Source organism: Silene latifolia, chromosome 1 (genome assembly GCF_048544455.1).
Source record: "Silene latifolia isolate original U9 population chromosome 1, ASM4854445v1, whole genome shotgun sequence".
Classification (NCBI taxonomy): domain Eukaryota; kingdom Viridiplantae; phylum Streptophyta; class Magnoliopsida; order Caryophyllales; family Caryophyllaceae; genus Silene; species Silene latifolia.
Window position 1 is genome coordinate 195,966,468 of NC_133526.1, and position 13,497 is coordinate 195,979,964.

The 13,497-nt window shown below is 36.2% G+C and overlaps 2 protein-coding genes across 2 annotated transcripts; one reads left to right on the top strand and one right to left on the bottom strand.

The window, feature by feature from the left end:
- The first annotated feature begins 685 nt into the window (after window positions 1–685).
- Window positions 686–9,288, top strand: LOC141615869 (SMR domain-containing protein At5g58720). Its single transcript, XM_074433826.1, has 11 exons — window positions 686–1,531; window positions 2,368–2,393; window positions 4,889–4,996; window positions 5,580–5,659; window positions 5,912–6,156; window positions 6,484–6,566; window positions 6,897–6,953; window positions 8,093–8,160; window positions 8,250–8,356; window positions 8,457–8,527; window positions 8,815–9,288. Exons 1-11 carry the CDS (start codon window positions 967–969, stop codon window positions 8,941–8,943), a joined length of 1,539 nt encoding a protein of 512 aa, XP_074289927.1. The 5' UTR covers window positions 686–966; the 3' UTR covers window positions 8,944–9,288.
- A 418-nt stretch (window positions 9,289–9,706) lies between these two features.
- Window positions 9,707–13,037, bottom strand: LOC141615885 (peptidyl-prolyl cis-trans isomerase CYP20-1). Its single transcript, XM_074433827.1, has 7 exons — window positions 12,822–13,037; window positions 12,016–12,094; window positions 11,475–11,522; window positions 11,339–11,362; window positions 10,439–10,621; window positions 10,203–10,278; window positions 9,707–10,052 (listed from the first exon to the last, which is right to left on the bottom strand). Exons 1-7 carry the CDS (start codon window positions 12,894–12,896, stop codon window positions 9,914–9,916), a joined length of 624 nt encoding a protein of 207 aa, XP_074289928.1. The 5' UTR covers window positions 12,897–13,037; the 3' UTR covers window positions 9,707–9,913.
- Between the last annotated feature and the right edge of the window lie 460 nt (window positions 13,038–13,497).

Here is a 13,497-nt window from a genome sequence, read left to right on the forward strand (position 1 = left end):
GATCAGAAATTCGGAACTGAGGACGAGGAGGCAAGAAAAAAACACCTGTATCGAGTGTTTTTCGTGGGTGGGGAAAGGATTTTCGTGAAATGGGGCGGTTCTGTAGGGGGTTTGGGTCGTGCCAAGACAATTAGCTCGAAAAAAAGTGGATGAGATTGTTACTCGTTATTACTATTTGACGGATATTTAAACTATGAGAACAACATGAAGAAATAACTCGAGTTTATTTATTTTCACGTATCAGCCTAGCCGAATTTATTTTGTTTCGTCTAAAATAAAATACTTCATAGGGGTTAATTCAAAAAAAAAAAAATACTTCATAGGGGTGCCTTAACAATAATATTCCAATCAATAGTAATTTCAGTTACACATCGAAACCAGCTAATCGCCTATTTAAATACTCACCAAAATTAAACCTTTTCAAAATCCAAATCGTATAGTTTCCTTTATATATATACACTTCTAAATTCTACTATGCTGAATAGGTAAACTATTTTTAAAATCACGAATATTTTCTAATCTTTTTTCAAAGATATCCAAAATCCCCGATAATTCATCAATATTAACTAACTCGTGTAAATTGTCGAGTTTTTTTGAAGTAAATTATAGAATTATCACAACTAATTTTTAAACTTTTTCCATCTAATTTCCTTTTTACTTCCTAATCACTTTCCCTCCGTCTTCCATTGAATTTCTGTAATTAAATCAAATAAAATATTATCAAAATAATGGCAGTCAACCCCAACCACCTATTTTCCCCAATTAATATTCTCTCTCCTCTCTTTTCCTCGAAATTCCCCCAAATTAATCGCCAATTTAGGGTTTCTTCATCTTCGATTCTCCTCTCCTTCTGTAAATCTCCACCCCGCTAAACCCTAGGATCGAATTCGACCGATCATTTTGACAATTTGTAGTTTCAATCACATCAATCAATTAATTTAATTGAAGTTCAATTGTTTTTGAGAGATGAAGCAATCAAGGAAGCAGAGGAGAAGATCGAAGCAAAACGTCGTCGTTTCTGAGAACAAGGACAACAATTGCGACAACAATGGCGGAATTGAGGAACAAAGAATAATCGAAGGTTTAGTTGAGGCATTTTCATTAGCTTCCATTGAAGAAGCTCAAGCGGCTTATAGAGAAGCTAATGGTGATCCGAACAAAGCTGCCGACATTTTAAGCGATAATTCGGAAGCGTATCAAGCAAGTTGCTCGAGCTCGAATCAGAGCTCTAATGGCGGAAGCAGTAGTACTAGTAGTAATGGTGATACTGTTGCTTGTGCGGAATTTAGGGGGAATAAGGGGAAGAAGGTTGTGGCGGCAGCCGGAACGATATCGAATTTTCTAGGGAAGGATTATGTGTCGGATACGTCGAGGAAGGAGGTTGTTAAGGAGAAAGGATTTGGTTGCCATGGCGGTGGTGGTGGTGGTTGTGGTGGGAAGGTTAATAATGTCGAGGAAGCGGAGCAGTTTTTGTGCTCGATGCTTGGTGATGATTGTGAACTTGGCATGGCAATTGTTAAAGATGTGTTATGTATGTGTTTCTGTAAGACGGTTTTACACAAAATTATCGTGAAGTTATTTGTTGGGACATAATTACCCCTCTGATATGCTATGATTGTTATTAAACTAAATTACCTTAAAGTTATCTATTAAGGACACATTAGTCAATTACCCTTCCTGTAGGATAGTGTAGTTATTAGAGGTTGTTACAAAGGGTTTTGACTCTTTTGAGTAATGTGTAAGGCGGTTTTATATGAGTATTTGTGTTGTTTGATTTGTTTCTTGGTTTGATGGAATGTTGAAAAGGTTGGAATTGCTGAATTCCGAATTTAATTAAGTAGCTGATGATATGGTTGTTTCAGCTGTTTTTGACCTGTTGCTACCGCCTGATCGTGTATGTACATTTGATTGAGATTGACATTGGTTTGTGTGTTTTCAATTTTTCATATGATCTTGTTGGGTTGCTGGGACAGTTTTCGTGCGTGCATTAAGTATATCGAAAAATGGATGGTTGGGGTTTTGTATGCTTGTTAGGTTTTTATTGCACTTGAAGAAATTTGACATTCTGATTTCCCTGATTTTGACTTTTATCTTAACCAATATACCATATGACAGATTACGGAGTTGTAATTTTAAAGTTCCGTCATTAGCTTTAAGTCAGGATGCTTATGATGGGCTTTGTTATGATTGGTGTCGTCCTCCGTTCCATACTCTTTGTTTTGGCCTTCTCATTTCGCTTTGTAGTTGACTTCATATACTCGTCATGTGCGTTGTCTTCACTGCTGCCTAATTGTTACCTTTCTCATTAATTTCTCAAAGCAGCACTTTGTACAAATGCTGAAAGGACCGTCTGATTTTGTTTTTCAGGTAGCTGTGGATATGAAGTTGAAAAGGTACTGCTAACATAATGGATCAAAACACTTTCTGATGATGTTTTTACATGCTACTGTATGTCTATAAAATACTTCTTCGTAACTTGATCTGATAGCTCAGAAAACTGTCAAGTTATTTGTTGGCAGTACTATCATCTTTATTACTTTGAAGACTATCTAGTAGAATGAATTTATCTTTTTTGCAATTTATCATGATCTATAGCACTTGTTGCCCAAAACTATCATTGGCCTGTGTTTCAGTAGTATTTTCAGACCCTTATATGTTTTTCATTCTCCAGTTTGTGAATGGAGTGACACTTCATTTTCTCTCTGTCTCCTTGTGAGACATCAGACTAACTGAGGATCCCGTCCCCATCTTTTTTATCGCGCTTTTTAAACGTGTCTTTTGGTTTCCTACTATCAGATTTAAAAGTTAGAAAGTTAAGGGAAATGAAAAAAATCTAACCCTTAAATTGACATCTTAAATTCTTAGGATATACTTGTAAACCACAAAATTGAACCTGGAATAACAAACACTTCATTTTCTCTCTGTCTCCTTGTGAGACATCAGACTAACTGAGGATCCCCTCCCCCATCTTTTTTATCCCGCTTTTTAAACGTGTCTTTTGGTTTCCTACTATCAGATTTAAAAGTTAGAAAGTTAAGGGAAATGAAAAAAATCTAACCCTTAAATTGCCATCTTAAATTCTTAGGATATACTTGTAAACCACAAAATTGAACCTGGAATAACAAGAGTTTTGTTATTGAAAGATTGTGGATTACAATTTTTAGAATTCTCTTGATTCTATCTCTTAAGGGATTTAGAGTTTGGATACTACCTACAAGGCTTATCGACTTAATTCCGTAGGGAGGGGATGGAGCCTAGTTTGTGGGTTATTCACCGTTACCTACAATTTCGTAGTAGGAAGACAGGGTCTCTTGTTCGATCTGCCCTCGTAAACCCTGTGAAGGAGCTCTGTATTTTTAGGCTTATAGCTACCTTAGTTCGGAAAATCATGAGAGGTGGTACTCTTGACCTTGGTTCAAATCCTTCAGCATCAAATTTCCCTTCGTAGCTCTTGTTACACCAAAAGGAAAAAAAAAAAAAAAAAAAAAGAGCTGCCTTTTATTGCCTTGGTTCAAATCCCAACCGCATCAAATTTTAACCCTAAAAAGACGTAATCTCAATAGTTATAATCTTATAGGTATGTAATTACCTCTCTATCTCCTCTCTTATTAATAATGCACAATTATGTCTTCAATATTTTAAGCTGTAGACATAATTACATACCTATAGGATTATAGCTATTTCAATTATGGGCAAGGACATTTTACATGCCGAAAACAAGATACTGAACTCGATCAATTTTTCGATTCGTTCACTTGACTTGATTTCTGAAATGCTATTTAATTTTCAATTCCTAACCTTCATTGGAGTTATGACCGTCATATAATTTGATTGCCGACCTCGTAGAACGTAGATATTGATTTGAATAATTATCGACATAATTTGATTCATTTGTGAGGTGGACGAACCACCACTACCACAGACTGATTGAACGGCATCGCGGATGGGGGATGTTCGTCGGATGTTCATTTGAAAAGGGTAAAACGTAGGACACCATCATCGATCTATCGTGTGAGGTGGACGAACCGGTGAGGACAATGTCGTGTGTGACGCACGAACACCACCACCGTTGGGTTGTGTGTGGCGCACGAACACCACCACCACTGTGTCGTTTGTGACGCACGAACACTCAATGGTTGTGTCGTGTGTAGTGAACATTTCGCGTGTAGCGAAGATTCTCTGCCTCAAATGGTGTATTGTTTCAAACCGCTGTATGCAATTGTATTGATTTGCATGAAGTCCACTCCATATAATTGGTCTTATTTAGACTTTCATACCCTAAATTCTGCTATTTTTTAATCGTGTGATACTTTGACTAGTATAGGCCTCGTGCTGGAAAATGTGAGGATTATTTGATTGTAGTTCATCTTGGGTCAAAGCCGTCAAACTAATAAACCATCTCAATTCACCAATTGATTTAAGTCATTCTCATTTAGGATAGTATACTAGAATTTAAATCAATTTAGTATAATATCAATGAGTACGCTAAATGAACGAAAAATTAAAGAGAGAAATTGTTTATCTTGAATTGTTTTTTTAATTATGTTAGATAAATATATATATGAATGATGATATTGAAGATGAAGGAAATAGAAGAAAACAAATTAAAGAAAAGGGTAATTTCTTATTTTATTCGGGCCAGATTAGCAATTTAAGGGCCACAAAAAGAAAAGTGAAAAAAAAAACTACCTAACAACTTGGAGAGCAAAAGAAAAATATTCCCTAATATTCTAGAAATATTGTCACATATCTTTTTTGATTAATGATTTCTGGAATTACAACATAATATCCTATCATCTGCAAGTTAACCAAAAGTCCAAAATGTAAAATTTTAGTGTCTACAATACTTAAAATAGATTCATTTTTCATTTTTTTTTTTATCATGCAGGCACTGGAGGTTTTGCTTGATTTGTCTGCATCTCCTAGTGAATCTTCTGCAAGTGACAAATATTCAAACTGCAGTGAAAATTCAAGATACATGGACTTAAGTGACAGTGTAAGATATAGTACATCTCATTCGTAGTTTGTGGTACGAAATTAATATCTAATTCCATTACTCTACTTAATTACTGACTTCACTGCTTGGGATTGCTGACCAAAAATGCTTTTCTGTTGTTTCTACAATTTTGGATTGTCAAGAAAAAGCACAATATTGTCACTCCGGTAGTCCTATAATCTACCTTCCGATCCCCTATACTGTATCCACTCCTGACCTATACACTAACCCAACACCGCCGCTGTACTGTTGCAGGCTGCCCTTGGAGAGGGGTGACTGGTGAGGGAAGTTAACCACCTCTGAAGTCACCCCCAGTCTCCAGGCACAATATAAGGCAAGCGACTGAAAACTTCAATCGTCTTAAAAAGTTGACGAAGAGGTCCCTTCCGACAGATTGGTTTTCATCAATTGTTCAAATTGCTCCCTTTTCATCTTCATTTGTGCATGGTAGCATGCCATACATGTGTTACCACTTTTTGTGAATCTTCTTTAGTTGCGTTTTTTTTGGTAAAATTGATATGTCATGTCTTGATAGAAGTTTGTTGTTGACCCTGTCTTCTTTTTTGTTTTTTTGTAATTACAGTTTTGGGGCTCTGATTCCAATTCATACTGTTCTGAAAGTGATGTTCAAGATAATATGCAGTTTTTCAACTATACTGGCAGGTAATTTTTTTTTCTTTGGCTGATGAGCATCCTTGGTTCTCAGTGAGTAGTAAACATTGTTTTTGTATTGTTTTTTCCTGGCAGTGGTCAGGGTTGGGATTTGCTGTATATTACTCCGTAGGTTTTTGTCCTGAAAATCTGAATTGGCATCACCTGGTGTTTGTATTTTTCAATTGGGTTTGATGAAAAGATTGTTTAGCAAGTTGCAAATGCTGATGTGTAACTGACAGAGATTACAATATATGTTTTCAGGAATTATGCAGACGCACTTCTTTCTTCTAACTCTTCAAGAAAGTTAGGCGCAGAAAATGCAAGGATGGATGGAGACGAGCTACCTCAGCAACTGTTGGAATCCTTGTTTAGTATGCCGAAGAGTGCAGAACATGAACCTTCTACAATGAACTGGAAGAATGTAGTAAAACAAATGGAGACTTTTGCTCAAAAACGAGTTGGACTCGGCTGTACCGACTCTCTTCCACAACACGTGATTACTCAAGGTACACATGAAAATATGGTGTACATTTGTCTGGGATTTCTTTTTATAGATTTCTGTTGGACAAGGCCCAGGGGTTTAACCTATTTCATTGGTGCTACTTGATCTGTTGCCTGCTCCATCAGAAATCATTACATTTAGTGTTTGCCATGTTTTATTCCGTATCTGTATTACGATGTAGATCTGATTTAATTGCCTTATGCGCCTGAGCTGGTTAATATATAATTGCGCTATCATGATGTTTTGCTTAGTGTTTAAATAATTAAAGGCGATTTTTTCACAGCATTTTTGTTCACATCTTTTTATTTTTCTGGCGCTTTCTCCATTTTAGCTGTTGCAAAAGGAACTGAATATCAGATGTTTAGAGGAACAGCACAACAGCATTGGGATAAAACTAGAACTTGTTATAACAAGGTTGTTTTACTTCCTCATTTTCTCATTTTCTCACCTTTTGGACCCTTTGCTTTGGTCATTCTACTTACTCTGGAATCAGCTGTTCTCAATAAGGGACCAACAAAAAAATCTGTAACACATTTGAGATTGGTTTTGTTTCTGTCAAATGCGTTTCAAAGATGGTGTTTGCCATAATACAAAATTACAAACTTCCCTAAATAAAGCATGCTCTGTGAGAAAATCGAACATCTTTCTCTTGGAACAAATGTGCTTTACTTATTTTTTTCTAGAAACAAGACCCCTTTTTCTTAAAGTGCTTGTGTTAACATTATGAGGCATTTTGTCGTGTAGGCCGCTGCTGCATTTTCTAGTGGAGAAAAGAATTATGCCAGATACATGTCTGAGAAGGTAACCATTTCTTCCTTTCACTAGCCTAGTGAAATCTGATCTGTCTAGCTAAACCATTGCTGTAAATTGATGATTGTATATTATTCTCCTGATTCTCTCAAATGTGAGCTTTAAGTATTATGCCCTTCTTCTTTTCCATTAAAACTTCTGATTGATGTTTTCCTTTTTTCTGCAAACCAAACAGTCCGGGTTTGTAAAAGAAATGGTGCTGGAGAAAATGCTTTTTTTTTTTGAGGTCCTTTGCCTCATGGTTCATATAACATCTAAAATCTAGACATCTCTCTTTCCTTCTAATTTCTTGGATTCTCGTGGTTTTTGCATTCATTGGTGTAGGAGCTTATCAATATTAACATTCACAGTGGCAATTCTGTGATTCCTCATTTTAGCCAATCCCAAATTTTGTTGGGACAGGCTTTGTTCTTTATCTTACTTGCTATCGATTTATATGCTGAATTGTCTACCCCTTAAATCCAAGAGCCTATTACCTATGTTTCTCAGACTTGTTTCAGTAGTATCCAGCACGGTGCATGTCCAAGTGTTGGACTCGGTTATTTTATGAAAAATCGGCATATTTCGTCTTAAATGAGCCGTCTAAATGTCATGCTCGTGTTCGAGTGTCGAGTGTCAAACACGGATATGCGAGTAAATTAGAAGAGTAGGCGTAACATAGCCTATTTTGCGTTGGGATGCTTTTTATGAGGCATTTGCCTAGCCTTAACTTCCTACTGAAACCTAAAAGGATGAAAATTAGATAGTGCAGCTCCAATGATATTAGATCAGATCCTGCTTGGCTAGTTAGATGTTCATGTCTAAACTTGTGCAATTGGACGCTATATTTTTGTCGCTTGACAAAGCTACACTGTATGGTTATAAGTAAAAGATGCACAAGAAATTTTGCAAATAATCACTGACCGCATAAATTACATGGAATCTTGTTTGACCTATTGCCAGTTACTGGGTAAATTTTTAGTTTTGTCTCTCCGGTATGTGTCAAGCGTCAACTACAAGCTATAAGACGGGTATAAACCATTGAAACCGATCTTATCCAATCACCCTTTTCACATTAATCTCTTTGTGACTCAGCCTTTTGTTTTATTGCGTCTTTATAACTTGGCTCAGACCTATTTTGTTTTGCCTAGGCTAAACTGTACAGCAAGATGGCTCGAGAAGCAGATGAAAAGGCAAGCTTGGAAATATTTAAGACTAGGTTGCCTGACCAACTATGGACTATGTACATTCTGTATTTTATTTTTGGTGATTCTTTTTCCATAATTTTATTTAATGCGACATTTGCAGGAACAGGGGGATACAAAACTCCTTGACAATTGATTTACATGGACAACACGTTAAACAAGCGATGCAGGTGGTGAAGCTTCATTTGTTATTTGCAACATATATTTCCTGTGAGTAGTTTGTACTACATCCTTAATTTCTCTGATGTTCATGAATTGCCATGTTTTCAGTATTCAAGTCTCTGATTACTTCCTGTTCTCTGTGCTTTAGCTGTGCAATATATTCGGGTAATAACAGGATGTGGGTCTCGAGGTTTGGGGAAGTCCGTTGTGAAACAATCGGTAAGGGTTTTCTAATATTGTAGCTCTTCTTATCTAATCAATCGGTTAATTGGCTGGTAGAGGATAGTAGGGTTATTATTTGAGCGATTTGAAAGATACAGTAAAGAATCACTGTTTTTGTTTTCCTATTCTTATTGTGTAAATTCATAATTTATTTTCGATTTCCAAATGAGCCATAGACGCACTTTTCAGGCATTGGAGTATTATTAACTATTGCAAAATGGTTCTCTATCTAGACTGTATACGGTTCTTGTACCAGGGCCACAAAATGATGGATTTTAATGCAGGTGATTAACCTTTTGAAAAAAGAAAGAGTTGCTTGGAGCGAAGAGAACTCAGGTACAGTGCTGATTAAACTCGAGGGTCCGAGAGAGTTCAGCTTTCTTGATTCTGAAAGTGACAGCGAGCCTGAATAGAGTTGTATTCCTGCGGATATGGATCAGAGCTCAGGTGTTCTCCATGTCTGCTGTGTACAAGCCAACCCTAGCCTTGCACATTTGTTTTAGAAGCACTTGGATAGTTGGATGTGTATCTTATGTTGATCTACATGATGTAATTTATTTGCTGTATTTGAGTCTGTATTCAGTGGTAGCATTATTCTCAGGTGCGCGACATAGAACTCGTTAACTAAAGAGAAGAAGTCACCCGCGCCCAGCATTCTTGTACAGTTTTCTGTTAGTATGCTGAACTATTTTTGAACATTATTTGAAGAAAGACGAACTAGAAGGCACTTGCCATTGAAATGTAGAATTTTTATTTCAGTCGCGGATTTGCAAGAGAGGGGCTTTCTACGCTTTTGAATTAATGATAAGGCGGCCTGTTGCTGTAAATTTTCTGTACAACCGTAGCAAAATAGACCTGGTATTTTTTGGGTTGTACCATCGGTTAGAACTAAGAAGTCTCCTGTTTTAAGACGTTATCATTTGACAGTCTTAAGTAGACATGGCGCAACAAGCAATTACTCTGTTTACGTCTATGATATTTTTTTCACATTTAAAAGGCGCGTGTCGATTACTGATGTTTCTCAAACAGAATGAAAACGCGAGTGGATTGATCAAGAGGAAGATGATCAGGCAACCAGTTAACCAGCTAATAAATACACACGTCGCAAAGTCGGCCGTTAAAGACGGTTCCTACATGCACCTGATAAATAGTCATTGAATGGTGTACTGGTGGACGTGGTGCAGAAGACATTATATTGAAAATCGAAACCATCAACGTCAACCATGGTACAGATACAGTGGTGTTGCCATTAGTTATCCACAACACAGCTTTTCGTATCGCCGTGGTCTAGAAGATGACGCGGCAAAAATATTCGACAACTCTAATTAAAAAACTAGAGATTGAACTATTCCCATTCCTAAAAATTAGGATTAGGATAAGAAATTACAGAGGAAGTTCCCCACTGTCAGTAATAACGACTTTGCTTTTAGGTGTGCCATTCTGCTTACCCTCGGCTTCAATCTTGTAAACAACATCCATTCCAGAAAGAACCTTTCCGAAGACAACATGCCTGCCATCCAACCTGCAAAATCATACGGTAATAACAAGTTCGCTCAGAATACTGTACGGAGTATGTTACAGTTGCAGTATGAATTTAAGAAATTAGCTCATATACACCGACTAGCTAGATATATAATAATGCTCTCTCTTAATAAATGCGTAATTTACTAACCAGCTGGTTGTTACAGTCGTAATAAAGAACTGAGAACCATTGGTGTCCTCCCCTGCATTCGCCATGGACAGAAGACCTGCACATGGGAAGATGGCACGGTTGAATAACTCCCGCACAATGAAAATTACTTTTTAGAGAAGACTTTATACTCAGCGAGCTGTATGTTTACGTATTTACTAATTACGGAGTACTAACTTTTCAAGCATGTAATGCCATAACTAGGAAACTATAACTACCTGGCCCAGTATGCTTCAGCTTGAAGTTTTCATCAGCAAACTTCTCTCCGTAAATTGATTCCCCACCTCTTCCGTCACCAAGAGTGAAGTCACCTCCTTGAAGCATGAAACTTGGAATAATCCTGTGGAATTTGCTTCCCTTGTAGTGCAGTGGTTTCCCAGACTTGCCAATACCTTTCTCTCCTGAAAAGGTTATTAAAGTGCTATTTAGACTACATTCTCATAAACAAAGTGAAACTCGTCTACCGTTAGTTAAATGCACTGCAATCCTCAAATCTTAATGAATTTGACAAATTTCTAATCCAGCAAACTGATCACAACAACAACAACATCAGAGCCTTAATCCCAAAATGATTTGGGGTCGGCTAACATGAATCATCCTTTAGAACCGTCCATGGGTGAACGCACACCTCAAAATGCAAAAAAATTAAAATCGAAAAACAAAAGGGGAGTGAAACATAATACAAAAGCAAGGTAAACTTATAGGTTTTAAAATCGAAGTCCGGATTTCTTTTATAGAAACTTAGAATTTAAATCGAGAATAAAGATTAAAAACGATTTTTAAAACCGAAGTAAAACTTAAGGGTCCGGAATACCTTAAAAGTGAACCAAGTTTTAATATATAAGAAAGTTGTTGGTAAAAAGGTGTACTAAATCCGAAAAGAACAAATAAATTTTTAAAAATTAAATAAAAACATTAAAAACATTAATTTCAAACTGATCACAACCTAAAACATTTTATCAGAAAACAGCTATTGTAGTAGTGCATACTATGAACTGGACAGTCTCGAAAATTTGCCCTATATCAAACTCGTACCTAATAACCACTCTCTTCATTCTTCTTACAAAAAATCAGAATGAAAACAAAGAGTAGACCAAAGGATGAAATAGCAAACTTACCAGTGCACAATGCTCGGAAATTTTCTACATAAAATAGAAGGAAAGACCCAAAGTCAGTAACATTCAAAGTTTCACACAATAAAGCTAACATTCCCTAACTGATTAAAGAATCTAATCAAGGAGAGTAATACATTACCAGCTGTTTTGGGGACAGTCTTGCCAAACAGACCCATCTCAATGCGACCTAACATAGGGAAATGACCAATAACTGTTATAACGATTCTACGCGACAAATGCTTATTAGGACACTATTAACTTTTTAAAATTCACATTAGATCACCACTAGTACATAAAAGTACACGAGCAACGTAATTGATCATATAGAAGTACTTAATAAGACCGTGGTAGCTCTTGCAACGGCCATATTTTATGCCATAACCTCATTTAACTATAGTAGTAGTAATTTTTGTTAAACCAGACGACAATACTACGCAAAACTGACCGTAACCATGTGTCTACGCCATGAATTCTGGAGACAATAGAAATGAACTAGCAACATAATTCATCACATGAACTGCGTCATTCGCCTTCAGATATTAACAAAAACAGCAGTCCTATACTCCTATACTCTAATCTATTCCAGCTACCGAAAGCGAGTCGAATCTCCAAACATATGCCAAACGCATATCAAAACAAAACTAAATTTGATATCATCAATGGGGTCCATAAGAACATACCAGCTGGCTTTCCATCAATTGCAACATCGAAGAACACTTTATGAGTCACTTCCTTAAGATTCTCGGACGATTTCTTCGCCTGATTCAATTTCAAACAAATATTTCATCAAAAAAAACATGTCTCTGACTATAATCACATCATAATCTGACGATTTCCCAACGATTTCTACGCCTAATTCAATTTCAATGAAACATCATCAAAATAACATATCTGAACTAAAATCAAATCATAATCCAGCGATTTCTTAGCCTAAATGGATTTCAAACAAAAACATCATCAAAGAAACATTTCTCTAACTAAAACCATATCATGATCAGACGAATTTCGGACATTTCCTTTTGCCTAGTTCCGTTTCAAACAATGCTTTCTCAAACACATATCTCTAACTAAAATCATAACACGATCCAGCGATTTTCTGACGATTTCTTCACCTAAATCGATTTCATCAAAAACAACATAACAAAAACACATCTCTAACTAAACTCGCATCATGATTCGATGATTTCTTCGCGCATATACATCATCACAAAAACATATCTCTAACTAAACTCATATCATAATCCGTCGATTTTTCGACATTTCTTCGCCTAAATCGATTTCAATCAAAAAATCTCTAACTAAATTTGTATCATAATCCGACGATTTAATCGCCTAATCTCCAACTAAAATCATATTATGATCCGAAACTTCAACGACTAAAACCCTAACTAAACCTGAATTAATCAATATCACCAAATTAGGAATCAAATCACTTAAATTACTCCAAAATGTAGCTAATTTAACAGTAATAAGATGATAAATTCACCTGAATCATAGATACGGATGCAAGAACAGCAAGACTCCATAGCATAACAAGAGGAATTGATCTCACTTTCGCCATTTTTTTTCCTTTCTCTTCTCCTTGACTGTGAGCGATGAAATGAAAGAGTGCAAGTTTAGAGAGAGTGAGTAAAGAGGTGTGATCTACCAATGATAGCGTTACACGTGTTCTGTTTAGGTGTTTTGTAGGATGCTATTGGTTGAAATTTGTTGGGCTGATTAACGGAATTTAGAGGATTATGGGCTGAAGTTTTCGCGGGAAATGGGTTAGTTGATGAGAACAGTCCAATAACTAGGCTCGTATACATTTTAATTCTGGCGTCTCGATTAATTATTTACGATTTCTGGTGGCACAAAAAGTAAAGAGCTTATACTTAAGAGACTATTTTAAGAAAATATAAAGTAACACTAACGTATTTAAAATAGAAACGTAAAGAAATACCGTAGGCAGTTAGTGGAACGACATAATATTTTATAGTGATGACCAAAAATAGTTAAACTTATTAGTTATGTTCCTGAAGTATTATGAGTCGACATTATGTGCAGTGTTTTAACAAATATTAGCATTATTTACATTGGGTTTAACTTTTATTGGCATGTCTTATCCTAAACCGTCATAATTAAGAATTGTAATAATGGATAAATTGATACTCCCTCCACAT

Coding starts and splice junctions, on each gene's coding strand:
- LOC141615885 (XM_074433827.1), bottom strand. CDS start 12,896: ATGGCGAAAGTGAGATCAATTCCTCTTGTTATGCTATGGAGTCTTGCT. Junction 12,095..12,821: donor CATCCGTATCTATGATTCAG/GTGAATTTATCA, acceptor AAATTGAATCAG/GCGAAGAAATCGTCCGAGAA. Junction 10,622..11,338: donor TTTCCGAGCATTGTGCACTG/GTAAGTTTGCTA, acceptor TAACCTTTTCAG/GAGAGAAAGGTATTGGCAAG.
- LOC141615869 (XM_074433826.1), top strand. CDS start 967: ATGAAGCAATCAAGGAAGCAGAGGAGAAGATCGAAGCAAAACGTCGTC. Junction 4,997..5,579: donor ACATGGACTTAAGTGACAGT/GTAAGATATAGT, acceptor TTGTAATTACAG/TTTTGGGGCTCTGATTCCAA. Junction 5,660..5,911: donor TTTTTCAACTATACTGGCAG/GTAATTTTTTTT, acceptor ATATGTTTTCAG/GAATTATGCAGACGCACTTC.